The following is a 13755-nucleotide window of genomic DNA, read 5'->3' on the forward strand; positions in this document are numbered from 1 at the left end:
ATTGCTTCTTTAATCAGCACAACAGTTTTCAGCTGTGCTAACATAATTGCAAAAGGGTTTTCTAATGATCAATTAGCCTTTTAAAATGATAAACTTGGATTAGCAAACACAACGTGCCATTGGAACACAGGACTGATGGTTGCTGATAATGGGCCTCTGTACGCCTATGTAGATATTCCATAAAAAATCTGCCGTTTCCAGCTACAATAGCCATTTACAACATTAACAATGTCTACACTGTATTTCTGATCAATTTGATGTTATTTTAATGGACAAAGAAATGGCTTTTCTTTCGAAAACAAGGACATTTCTCAGTGACCTCAAATGTTTTGAACGGTAGTGTATGTTTTTTCAACAACAGGTTATGGTCAATAATATCAAAGGCAGCACTGAAATCTAACAGTACAGCTCCCACAATCTTCTTATTATCAATTTCCTTCAACCAATCGTCAGTAATTTGTGTCAGTGCAGTACATGTTAAGTGCCCTTCCCTATAAGCATGCAGAAAGTCTGTTGTTCATTTGTTTACAGAGAAATAGCATTGGATTTGGTCAAACACAATTTTTTCCAACAGATTGCTAAGAGCTGACAGCAAGTTGATAGGTCTGCTGTTAGAACCAGTAAAGGCCACTTTACCATTCTTGGGTAGGTGAATTACTTTGGCTTCCCTCAAGGCCTGTGGACAAATACTTTTCTCTAGGCTCAGATTAAAGATATGACAGATAGGAGTGGCTATAGAGTCAGCTACCGTCCTCAGTAGCTTTCCATCTAAGTTGTCAATGCCAGGAGGTTTGTCATTATTGATCAATAACAGTACTTTTTCCACCTCTCCCACACTAACTTTACAAAATTCAAACTTGCAATGCTTTTCTTTCATTATTTGTTTATTTATGCATGAATACGATGGCTCACTGTTCGTTGTTGGCATTTCCTGCCTAAGTTTGCCCACTTTGCCAATGAAGTAATCATTAAAATATTTGGCAACATCAAATGGTTTTGTGATGAATAAGCCATCTGATTGGATGAAAGATGGAGTTCAATTTGTCTTTCTGCCCATAATTTCATTTAAAGTATTCAAACTTTTTTTTCCATCATTCTTTATATCATTGATCTTGGCTTCATAATACAGTTTCTTCTTCTTTTTGTTGATTTTAGTCACATAATTTCTCAATTTGCAGTAAGTCAGCCAGTCAGATGTGCAGCCAGACTAATTAGCCACTCCTTTTGCCCCATCTCTTTCAACCATACAGTTTTTCAATTCCTCATCAATCCATGGAGCCTTAACAGTTCTAACAGTCAGTTTCCTAACAGGTGCATGTTTATCAATAATTGGAAGAAGCAATTTATTGAATTCATCAAGTGCAGTGTCTGGATGCACCTTATTAATCACTTCAGACCAACAAATATTTTTAACATCATTCTCATAAGAGTCACAGCAATTTTTTTTGTATGATCTCTTATATACTATTTCAGGCCCAGCTTTTGGAACTTTGGCTTTCCTGGATATGATCACTGCATCCAATGGGTATGGATACAGCTTTAGAACAAAGTGCTACGGTATTAGTAAAAATGTGATCGATACATGTGGATGATCTTGTTCCTGTAGTGTTTGTAAACACCCTGGTTAATAACCTGAACTAGATTGCAGGCACTGGTTACAGTGAGAAGCTTCCTCTTGAGTGGACAGCTTGATGAAAACCAGTAAATATTCAGGTCCCCAAGAAAGTAGACCTCTCTGTTTACATCACATACACTATCAAGCATTTCACACATATTATTTAGATAGTGACTGTGAGCACTGGCTTTCAGTGAGAAAGATTGAAAGAGCACGGCTACGACAGTGAGACAGATTGAGATAATGATGGAAAACTTTATGAGCACTAACTATTTACTACTACTGTGTGTGCGTGTGCGTGTGTTCGTGCGTGTGTGCGTTTGTAACTGCCGAGCGCTGGCATGAGGTTGCAGGCTGTGGCTGTGGCTGTAGCTGTGGCTGTGGCTCACCACTGAGGCCTCCTCCTCTCTGCAGCATCAGCACTTCAGAGAGAGGGGGGAGGGGAGGAGTACCGCCTGGAGCACCAGTTGGGGAGAGGGACACACACACTATGTGTATGCGCACATGTCCTTGCACACTCAAGCCACAGGAATCTGACAGGCGATGAGGCAGCCAGATACTGTAATATGCAGGCTAACAGACAGGCTAGGATACCCACACTGACGGACAGGGTTATATGGATTTACACAGGATTTTTTTCTCATTAGCAGTGTGTGTGTATGTGTGTATGTGTGTGTGTGTGTGTGTGTGTATGTGTGTGCGTGCTTGCGTGTACGTGGAAGCGTGTGTTTGTGTTCTCAGGTGTGTGTATGTAACAGGCGGAGTGACAAACAGGCAGGGCTAACAGGTAGACAGGCAGGGCTAACAGGTAGAGAGGCAGGGCTAACAGGTAGACAGGCAGGGCTAACAGGTAGAGAGGCAGGGCTAACAGGTAGAGAGGCAGGGCTAACAGGTAGAGAGGCAGGGCTAACAGGTAGAGAGGCAGGGCTAACAGGTAGGGGCTAACAGGTAGAGAGCAGGGCTAACAGGAGAGGCAGGAAGACAGGCAGGGCTAACAGGTAGAGAGGCAGGGCTAACAGGTAGACAGGCAGGGCTAACAGGTAGAGAGGCAGGGCTAACAGGTAGACAGGCAGGGCTAACAGGTAGAGAGGCAGGGCTAACAGGTAGAGAGGCAGGGCTAACAGATAGAGAGGCAGGGCTAACAGGTAGACAGGCAGGGCTAACAGGTAGACAGGCAGGGCTAACAGGTAGACAGGCAGGGCTAACAGGTAGAGAGGCAGGGCTAACAGGTAGACAGGCAGGGCTAACAGGATGTGAATGAGACCCATCCTGTCAGCAGACCCCCCTGATGCTGTCTCTGCGGGGCATGTGTGTCAGAGCAGGGGAGCAGGGTCGGGTGGGGGGGGACTATGGAGGCTGGCATGGGGTGTGTGCCCTGTGCACGGGGGTGAGGGTGGGTGGGTTGGGAAGTAGAGGGAGATGCCCCACACAGAGCCTCTCCTGGTGGGGCTGAGTTATGAGCAGACAGGAGGTAGATGGGCCTTAGGAAGAGAGTGCTGTTTTACGGTAACCTTAAAAATACACACATGTGCAGGCACACACACACACACACACACACACACACACACACACACACACACACACACACACACACACACACACACACACACACAGACAGACACACACAGGATTGGTAGAAGTTCATCTGTAGTCTTTGAATAGTGTCTCTAACAGTGGCTGTATTGTCCATGGCCATGCCCTCTGGATGATTGTGTTCAGTTAGTAGTCAGGAGACTGATGTCTATGGGGAGAAAGCAGTCACACTGTGTTACTAGCATGGCTCACTCCATTGTGTTCTCTGTGGTTGTGTCTCAAATGGCACCATTTTCCCTATGGGCCCTGGTGAAAAGTAGGGCACTAGTACATAAAAAATTAGGTGCTATTTGGGACAGCCTGTGATCTAGATCCTGTAGTTCAGTTACTATATCAGCCATTCATTGTGAAGCTGCTAGTTGATCTGTGATTCAGATTACTATTGTGTTTTGATAGGCACTTAGGCCCAAACTCTGGTCCACTGTCCCCGCCTGTTGCGCAATGCTTTAGACAGCCCTGGCTTAAGTGACCCTGACTGCACACACACACACACACACACTCCTAGCTGCATTTAGGAAGGTGAGGGTTGCATTGTGCAACACTGCAGCCTGATACTTGCTTTTTTTTTTTACGACTGGGTGTGTTTGATCTCTCACTCTCACACACACACTCTGCCACTCGCCAAATGACCTCCAGGCAAGTGTGAGGGACGTGCCAAAGGTTAGGGTTCACCTATGTTTCCTGAACAAAGAGGTGGATGGATGTCAAGCACCTTTTACAGAGCGAGAGAGAGAGAGAGAGAGAGAGAGAGAGAGAGAGAGAGAGAGAGAGAGAGAGAGAGAGAGAGAGAGAGAGAGAGAGAGAGAGAGAGAGAGAGAGAGAGAGAGAGAGAGACTTCCCCCCCCCGCTTCTGTTTTATATAGTTTTCCATTGACGGTAGTGATACAGTATACTTAAGCAATAAGGCCCGAGGGGGTGTGGTATATGGCCAATATACCATGGCTAAGGGCTGTTCTTAGGCCCCACGCAGCGCGGAGTGCCTGGATACAGACCTTAGCCGTGGTATTTTGGCCATATACCACAAACCCCTGTGGTGCCTTATTGCTATTATAAACTGGTTACCAACGTAATTAGAGCAGTAAAAATTAATGTTTTGTCATACCCGTGGTATACGGTCTAATATACCATGGCTGTCAGCCAATCAGCATTCAGGGCTCAACCACCCAGTTTATAAAACCCAATATCCTATCTCTACATAGATAGACATGCCAAGACTCTATGGTCTCTGTTGCTGTACAGATGGGTCGATCAGACAGTGGGTTATTGGGGCCATGGAGAGGAGAGGGTTATTTTAGGCTAACTCTAAGGAGCTCATATCACATGGTCCTTCAGGGTTTCTGCTTCCAAGATACAATGCTGCTACAGTCTTATGGCAAGGCAGAGAAAGAAGGAAACAGAGAAAGAGAGTGAGAGAGAGAGAGAGTGAGGGAGAGAGAGGGAGAGAGAGAGAGAGAGAGAGAGAGAGAGAGAGAGAGAGAGAGAGAGAGAGAGAGAGAGAGAGAGAGAGAGAGAGAGAGAGAGAGGGAAAGACAGACAGGCAGGGGGAGGGAGGGAGGGAGGGAGGGAGGGAGGGAGGGAGGGAGGGAGAGACTGGGGGAGAGGAAAAGAGAGGAAGGGAGGGAGCGAGCGAGCGAGCGGGAGGGGGGAGAGAAAGGGGAAGTCCAAAAAAAGGAGAGAGGAAAAAAGCAGACGCTTCATGAGGCTGTGGAGGGAGTGATCTGGATATGGAGGGGGACAAATTCTCAGGTAAGACACAGGAACTCAGCCAAACTGGACTCTCCTCACAGGGGAATAGTACTTTTCAGCTCTTCAGCGAACTATCTACTGAAACACCCAGAGTTTGGGGTTTTTCCTCTCTGTATTTTCTGGTTTTAAGGCTTTAGCTTAGTTGCAGTTTGCAGATACAGTGTAGAGGGTTTGAGGATCTGTCCTTTGCCATTGTCTGTCTGTCTGTCTGTCTGTCTGTCTGTCTGTCTGTCTGTCTGTCTGTCTGTTCTGTCTGTGTGTCTGTGTGTCTGTCAGTCTCTTTGTCTCTCTCTCTCTGGCTGTCTGGTCGATGAGTTACAGTAGCTAGGGTTTCATGTGTGAGACTGACCGGCACAGAGTCATCTAATCTGGGTGACAGCCAGGACAGTGGGACAGAGCTGTGGGGCTCCTGGATTCTTTCTCTTTCTCTGGTTGACTTACTTACTCAGTTATCTATTTGTTAATTTAATTAACTTGACAGGGACAGTGCACATGAATCATCATTTCAGTGTTCACATCAATGTAAATGTGTTAAAGCTAACTATGAAGCTAATTTCCATCCATGTTAATGTAACATTGAGTTAGATTTGCTATGAAGATAATTTCCATCTATGTTAATGTGCCATTGAGTTAGCTTTGCTATGAAGCTAATTTCCACCCACGTTAATATGCCATTGAGTTAGCTTTGCTATGAAGCTAATTTCCATCTGTAGGTCCGTAGTCCTGCTCTCATGTTCATCTGTGGTGTGAAAACAGGAAAAGTGATGTTTGAACAGTACTACTTTTGTCCCCCGTGGCTCCGGTGGCGACCGACCGTCAGTGTGGGTAGAGATACTCTCTATTGGCAGGGGAACGGTTTTTCCGCACTATTCTCACTTGTTCCAAATTGTTCTGATTCCTGAAGTTGACGTGATTTTCCTCATAAAGTGTATCTCTCATCGGTGTCCATAGAGAACGCATTAGGCTTGAATTTGTCTGTGAGTGCGTGCATGTGGCTGTGTGTGTACGTATGTTAAAATCATCAATGGAGCAACACTGTCAGTCCCTTAATGGTGCTTTTATGAGTGTTTGTGGAGTATTGTAAAAACTCTAAATGCTGGAGTGGAAAACAGAGAATGGCTGTAACTGTAGAGCAGACGACACAAGTGCCCTTCCTTGTCCTGTAGCACCTACTCTGCTGTTTAAAGTCTGGGCTTGCGTCCCAAATGGCACCCTATTCCCTATATATGCCCTATGGGCCCTGGTCAAAAGTAGTACACTATATAGGGAATAGGGTGCCATTTGGGATGAAGCCTGGACCAGGGTGAGATCACCAACACGGCCCCCGTCTCCAGGTGCTTCCTTCAGGGAGCTGTAATGGCTTCTGCAGGAGTGTGTGTGTGTGTGTGTGTATACGCGCTTGTGTGAGTGTGATCATGTGATGTGTACACGCTTACGCGCACAAGTGTGTACTGGCACCACAGTGTATGCTATCTGACCATCCTCAGAGGGGTCACATTGTGTTTTGACCGCACACATCAGGGATCCCAACCATGCACCATCAATCTCACATGACTTATCAAACCATTGTGTGAATGTACTTATTGTCTGGCTTGAATACAGTGAAATATGAGACACACTTTCAAGTTATTTTAATGTGTGTAATTTTAACCATTTGCTTCCTTTGTTTGTAGGAGTGACTTGTCATTTTTCTAAGAGAAAAACACATACTTGGAGTCTTAAATAGCTGATAACTGTCACTGTAGAGTGAAATGTACATTAGATGCTGTATACAGCATGATGATATCAGCTGATGAACAGTTAATAACTGTGACACTCACACAGTGACCTGACAGAGACCTTTCTAAGACACATGACTAACATATTGAACAGCTCCCAGCCATCCTCTAACCTCTAGTGAACAGCCTCCCAGCATCCCCTAACCTCTAGTGAACAGCCTCCCAGCATCCCCTAACCTCTAGTGAACAGCTTCCAGCCATCCCCTAACCTCTAGTGAACAGCTGCCAGCCATCCCCTAACCTCTAGTGAACAGCTGCCAGCCATCCCCTAACCTCTAGTGATCAGCCTCCAGCCATCCCTAAACCTCTCCCAGTCGCCTCCCTCTCAATAGATAGAAACAGGCTACTAAATCATCTTGCTATATAGTATCCATAGAGAACACATGACAATATGAACTCTGTTGTTGCAGTGCATAACATCTTGGAATATGTTAGAGATATTTTGCTCTTTGGTTTGCTGCTTATATATAACATTCATGCAGCTTGGGTTGAACTGCACTGTATTTTCCAGTGCAGTATTGCTTATCACCACAAGGTGGTGGTGTTGAGTTTCAGGCACTCTCCTCTGTGGAGGAACTGTGGTAAAACTGTTGTTTTCCATTACACTGACTTTTGTCCATTTCTTTCAATGATGATGGATTGTGTGTAAAGAGAGAAGCTCAGAGCGGTAGTAGGGTCAACTCTGGGGTCTCTGGAGTTTTTAAAGGGGACAGACTGACACACTGGTCTGTAGATGAGTATCTGTCTATTCTACAGTATCTCTCTCTGCCTTAAACTCATAGGCAGATTTCGTGTTATTGGAGGAAACCGTGGTCAGAGATACTTCCGTTGTGCTTGGTGTTTTGGCTGGGTTACCATGAAGACATGACTGACTAGAACAATGAGTAGCTGCTGTGAAGCTGATTGGGGTTTGTGATTATAATGCTAGTTTGTTAGCATGATAAAGATAGTATTATTGATGAGAGAGAGAGATGGAGGAGGAGGAAAAGGAGGAGATTCAGAAAGAAAGAAAGAAAGAAAGAAAGAAAGAAAGAAAGAAAGAAAGAAAGAAAGAACGAAAGAGAGATCTATTCCTGATGGAGGACAGCTGCTCTGTCTATTTACTGAGTCATTCCCCATGTGTGAGGGGGCTGCCTAGACACACACACACACACACACACACACACACACACACTCATGTCCACACACCATAATACCATGCCCCCAGTACCCGCCACTAAGGCTCTGTGTGACTGTACAGTGTATGAGGGCACCTCTTTCCAACAGGTGTTTTTGATTTTCTTTGTAAAGACCTAACCTCTTGCTATGCATTTGCTTAAGGACAGCTGTATGTGCTTATGGGTGTGTGTGTATGTGTGTGTGTGTGTGTGTGTGTGTGTGTGTGTGTGTGTGTGTGTGTGTGTGTGTGTGTGTGTGTGTGTGTGTGTGTGTGTGTGTGCATGCATGTGTGTGTGTGTGAGTGAATGTGCCATGTTAAACCCACAGGATGTGGCTGGCTGAATCAGGTCCTGTACATTCTATAGTGCCCTATTGGCCTGGTTTACTCTCTATTACACACACTCACACACATAAGCTCAATAATCAAAGTTCCTATTATGTACTGTAGGGAGTAGACTGGTCTGGTTCTGTTTATAAAAGCTGCTGATGCCATTAGTCATAGTAATGCTGGGCTACGACTCACACGCTCACTACAGGAGGAACTCTCACCCCTAGCCTTTTCCTATCAAAATGATGTTTGAGATTTCCTCTCTCTCTCTCTCTCTCTCTTTTTCTCTCTCTCTTTCTCTCTCTCTCTTTCTCTCTTTCTTTCTCTCTCTCAATTAAATTAAATTCAATTCAAGGGGCTTTATTGGCATGGGAAACATATGTTTACATTGCCAAAGCAAGTGAAATGGATAAACAAAAGTGAAATAAACAATAAAAACAGTAAACATTACACTAACAAAAGTTCCAAAAGAATAAAGACATTTCAAATGTCATATTATGTCTCTATACAGTGTTGTAGCGATGTGCAAATAGTTAAAGTACAAAAGGGAAAATAAATATAAATATGGGTTGTATTTGCAATGGTGTTTGTTCTTCACTGGTTGCCCTTTTCTTGTGGGAACAGGTCACAAATCTTGCTCCTGTGATTGCACACTGTGGTATTTCACCTAATAGATATGGGAGTTTATCAAAATTGGATTTGTTTTCGAATTCTTTGTGGATCTGTGTAATCTGAGGGAAAAATGTGTCTCTAATATGATCATACATTTGGCAGGAGGTTAGAAGTGCAGCTCAGTTTCCACCTCATTTTGTGGGCAGTGTGCACATAGTCTGTCGTCTCTTGAGAGCCTGGTCTGCCTACGGCGAACTTTCTCAATAGCAAGGCTATGCTCACTGAGTCTGTACATAGTCAAATCTTTCCTTAATTTTGGGTCAGTTACAGTGGTCAGGTATTCTGCCACTGTGTACTTTCTGTTTAGGGCCAAATAGCATTCTAGTTTGCTCAGTTTTTTTGTTAATTAAGAGAGAGAGAGAGAGAGAGAGAGAGAGAGAGACAGCAAGCTGGTCCTGGGGCTCTGTTCACAAACACAAACAGACCCCACAGAGCCCCAAAATGAGGTGGAAACTGAGCTGCACTTCCTAACCTCCTGCCAAATGTATGACCATATTAGAGACACATATTTCCCTCAGTGTGCCATCACAGCAGCAAGATTTGTGACCTGTTGCCACAAGAAAATGGCAACCAGTGAAGAACGAACACCATTGTAAATACATATATAATACAAAAATGTATTTTCCCTTTTGTACTTGAACTATTTGCACATCGTTACAACACTGTATATAGACATAATATGATAATAATTTCAAATGTGTCTATTCCTTTGAAACTTGTGAGTGTAATGTTTACTGTTCATTTTTTATTTTTTATTTCACTTTTGTTTATTATCCATTTCACTTGCTTTGGCAATGTAAACATATGTTTCCCATGCCAATAAAGCCCCTTAAATTGAAATTGAATTGAGAGAGACTGAGAGAGATTTAGAGAGCGAGACGGAGAGAGAGAGAGAGACTGAAAGAGAGAGAGACTGAAAGAGCGTGAGAGAGAGACAGAAAAAGAGAGAGAAGAGAGAGAGAGAGACAGAGAGAAAGACATAGAGAGACTGAGAGAGAGACAGACAGAGAGAGAGACAGAGAGAGACAGAGAGAGAGAGAGAGAGAGAGAGAGAGAGAGAGAGAGCAGACAGACAGACAGACAGACAGACAGACAGACAGATGGCTTAACTTTTGTTACTGTTCTAAACATTTCCTATAGACAGACATATGTCCCAGATTCTTGAGATGGATTCCCATGGAATTGCCAGGAACACTGTCATCTGGAATGGGACAGGGCATGGCCTCAGGAGAGGGGTGAGTGCATTCAGAAAGTATTCAGACACCTTGACTTTTTCCACATTTTGTTACGTTACAGCCTTATTCTAAAATTGATTAAATTGTTATTTTCCCTCATCAATCTACACACAATACCCCATAATGACAAAGCAAAAACTGGTTTTTACAAATTTTTACAAATGTATATAAAAAACAACAACTAAATATCTAATTTACATAAGTATTCAGACCTTTTACTCAGTACTTTGTTGAAGCACCTTCGGCAGCGATTACAGCCTCGAGTCTTCTTGGGTATGACGCTACAAGCTTGGCACACCTGTATTTGGGGAGTTTCTCCCATTCTTCTCTGCAGATCCTCTCAAGCTCTGTCAGGTTGGATGGGGAGCGTCGCTGCACAGCTATTTCCAGGCCTCTCCAGAGTTGTTCGATTGGGTTCATGTCTGGGCTCTTGCTGGGCCACTCAAGGACATTCAGAGACTTATCCCGAAGCCACTCCTGCGTTGTCTTGGCTGTGTGCTTAGGGTCGTTGTCCTGTTGGAAGGTGAACCTTCACCCCAGTCTGATGTCCTGAGCGCTCTGGAGCAGGTTTTCATCAAGAATCTCTCTGTACTTTGCTCCGTTCATCTTTCCCTCGATCCTGACTAGTCTCCCAGTCCCTGCCGCTGAAAAACATCCCCACAGCATGATGCTGCCACCACCATGCTTCACCGTAGGGATGGTGCCAGGTTTCCTCCAGACGTGACACTTGGCATTCAGGCCAAAGAGTTCAATCTTGGTTTCATCAGACCAGAGAATCTTGTTTCTCATGGTCTGAGTGTCCTTTAGGTGCCTTTTGGCAAACTCCAAGTATGCTGTCATATGCCTTTTACTGAGGAGTGGCTAGAGTCAGGGTTGGGGTGGGATGGTCAGGCCAGTGGGTTAGAGGGAGGGTTGGGGTGGGATGGTCAGGTCATGGTCAGGTCAGTACCCCCTGGTACAGAGAGCCACCTGAGAGGGTAATGTAATCCAGTGGTTCAGTGAGAAGGTACAGTATCTGTGCTGGCCCTTAATGACCCGAGGGACCAGTGCCAGACTATACTGACTTTTCTGTTGCACTCCTGTTTGGCGTAGTTGGTAGTGTATGGTGCTTGCAAGGCCAGGGTTCGTGGGTTTCATTCCCGCCAGGGGGCACCCATATGAAAATGTTTTGCATGCATGACTGTAAGCGGATTCAATGGTATATGGTACTGTCATGACCTGTATAGGACACAAAACAACCCAAATTATTTCTCCTTTAAATCCCATATGGTTTGCTGTATGTGTGTGGTTATGTTTCTGGCAGTACAACAACCATGATAGATATGTGATCCATATCATCCTGTTAGTAAAGACAGCCCTCTCTGTCAGCTGCTGCCTGCAGGGGATGGGAACAGGAGTGGGTATGTTCCAGCCCCATAGTGGGCTTGGAGCATGTGTTTGGTGTTGTGGTGGTGGTGGTGGTGTTGTGTATGTGTGTGTGTGTGTGTGTGTGTGTGTGTGTGTGTGTGTGTGTGTGTGTGTGTGTGTGTGTGTGTGTGTGTGTGTGTGTGTGTGTGTGTGCGTGCGTGCGTGCGTGCGTGTGCGTGCGTGCGTGCGTGCGTGTGTGTGTGTGCGTGCGTGCGTGCGTGTATGCCAGGGAATGTGAGACACATGTGGCGGAGGAGGGTGTGTCACGGCCAGAAGGTCTGGAGAGGGATTCTCCACATGTCTCCATGGTTATCTAGTTACACATAACACTACTGGGCCACAACTTCTGTCACTGTTGGTGATCACGGTGACTGAGCCTTTGTACAACTGCCCTTATTTTATAGAAACAACACTGACATCTGGTGGAGGACGTGTCTCATTACCGATAGAACTGTGGTGTGTGTGTGTGTGTGTGTGTGTGTGTGTGTGTGTGTGTGTGTGTATCTCTGCTGGAGGAATGCTGCTGTTGTAGCTTTGAGACACTTGGCATTAATTTAAGTACCGTTAACTACAACGTTTAGTGGTGTTGACAGATTTTCACTGAGAAGACAACACACTCAGAGATATGGAGCCATACTCCTATTCTTAAATACAGCTTAGTCTTACTGCTAGACAAGATTGTCCTTGTTAAATTCAACATCATCTCTTTTCATTGGAAACAGGTTGTACATATAGAAAGAAGAGGTTTTTGAATGCTGAGGTCGTACCCACTCAGGATGTTACTAATCCAGAACAATGCATGCAGCAGGAAGTAACTGACATATTCATTAGGATAGGATGGGATAGGATTAACTTTAATGTCCCCGAGGGGAACATTGTCTCAGACACACGGTACTGCTGTATACAAAATAGACACTGGTCATTACACACTCAACATAATGCGTACATTGCATCCCTGTCATAAACATTGTACTCTTCTCATATAGCCACATACATAATACATATTGCACATTCTGTCAGTAGCATACTAACGTATATTTGCAATATGTATTATGTATTATATTATAATTAGGTTTATTTAAATGTTTTATTTTTCTATTTTAAAAAAAGGTTGTAAAATAGCTTGACTGTAAAGTTTTAGCGATAGCTTCTATCTTCCTATCTTTTAACATCTGAAGTAATTGATCATTCTTTCTTTGACTCTTTGCCATAGGCGACACACACTAACACACTCCCGCTCCTACAGAGAGTTAAGAGCACACAAGAGGAGCATATACCCTCACACGCAGTCTGTGAGCAGAGCAGGGCAGGTCTAGTTAGTGATGTATTAATCCCATTAGCCACAGGGTGACCCTCAGTACTCAATCCCTGTACGCCTGTCTTCTGTCTGTCTCCTCTCTGGCTGCTAAGCCGTTGGTGGCCCCAGGCACTTTACACAGTTTACACTACGGAAACCACCAGCTGGGCTTTAAAAGACTTGAGTGGAAATGGTTGCTTCAGGCTTGTGACAGACTTTTGTAGGTGAAAGAATCCAATATAGATCCTTCAGTTTCTTACACATGCACACAGACTCATACACAGACTCTTACACAGACTCTTACACAGAATAATGGGCAAATTTTGCACCTTCCAGGTGTGGAAAGCTCTTAGAGACTTACCCAGAAAGACTCACAGCTGTAATAGTTGCCAAATGTGATTCTAACATGTATTGACTCAGGGGGTTGAATACTTACAGCATCTAATCAAGATATATTAGTGTTTTATTTTTCATAAATTTTTTACAAATGTTAGAATTTTTCTTCCACTTTGACATTACAGAGTATTTTGTGTAGATCGTTGACAAAAAAAATCACTATTAAATCCATTTTAATCCCACTTTGTAACACAACAAAATGTGGAAAGTTAAGGGGTGTGAATACTTTCTGAAGGCACTGTATTTTCCCATCAACTGTTTTTATTTTCCTCACAGCATTGCATACAGAGAATCTGTGAACTAACTGTACCTTGCTTCAAAGTTGTGTATATTTACAGTTAGTGTATATTTACAGGTACTGTATACTTGTGGAAGATAAAATAAGGGAGTCTACCCATGAGTATGTGCACAAGTGTGTGTAATCAGCTTTGCTCATGGGTGTGTGACTGAGTGTATGTGCATGTCTTCTAATGTGTGTGAGCGTGCGTCTGTATGAAGAGTGGGTGTGATACATCTTCACTAACTTGAAT

At 44.0% G+C, this 13755-nt stretch overlaps 1 protein-coding gene across 1 annotated transcript in view; it reads left to right on the forward strand.

Moving 5' to 3' along the window:
- Positions 1-4866: 4866 nt before the first annotated feature.
- LOC121568757 (septin-9-like) overlaps positions 4867-13755 on the forward strand; it is an 89172-nt gene continuing 80283 nt past the window's right edge. Inside the window, exon 1 of the mRNA XM_041879158.2 lies at positions 4867-4954. Within this exon, the coding sequence (XP_041735092.2) occupies positions 4933-4954 (22 nt within the window). The 5' untranslated portion in view covers positions 4867-4932. The remainder of the gene's footprint in view (positions 4955-13755) is intronic.

This window comes from Coregonus clupeaformis, chromosome 7 (genome assembly GCF_020615455.1).
Source record: "Coregonus clupeaformis isolate EN_2021a chromosome 7, ASM2061545v1, whole genome shotgun sequence".
NCBI classification, from domain to species: Eukaryota; Metazoa; Chordata; class Actinopteri; order Salmoniformes; family Salmonidae; genus Coregonus; species Coregonus clupeaformis.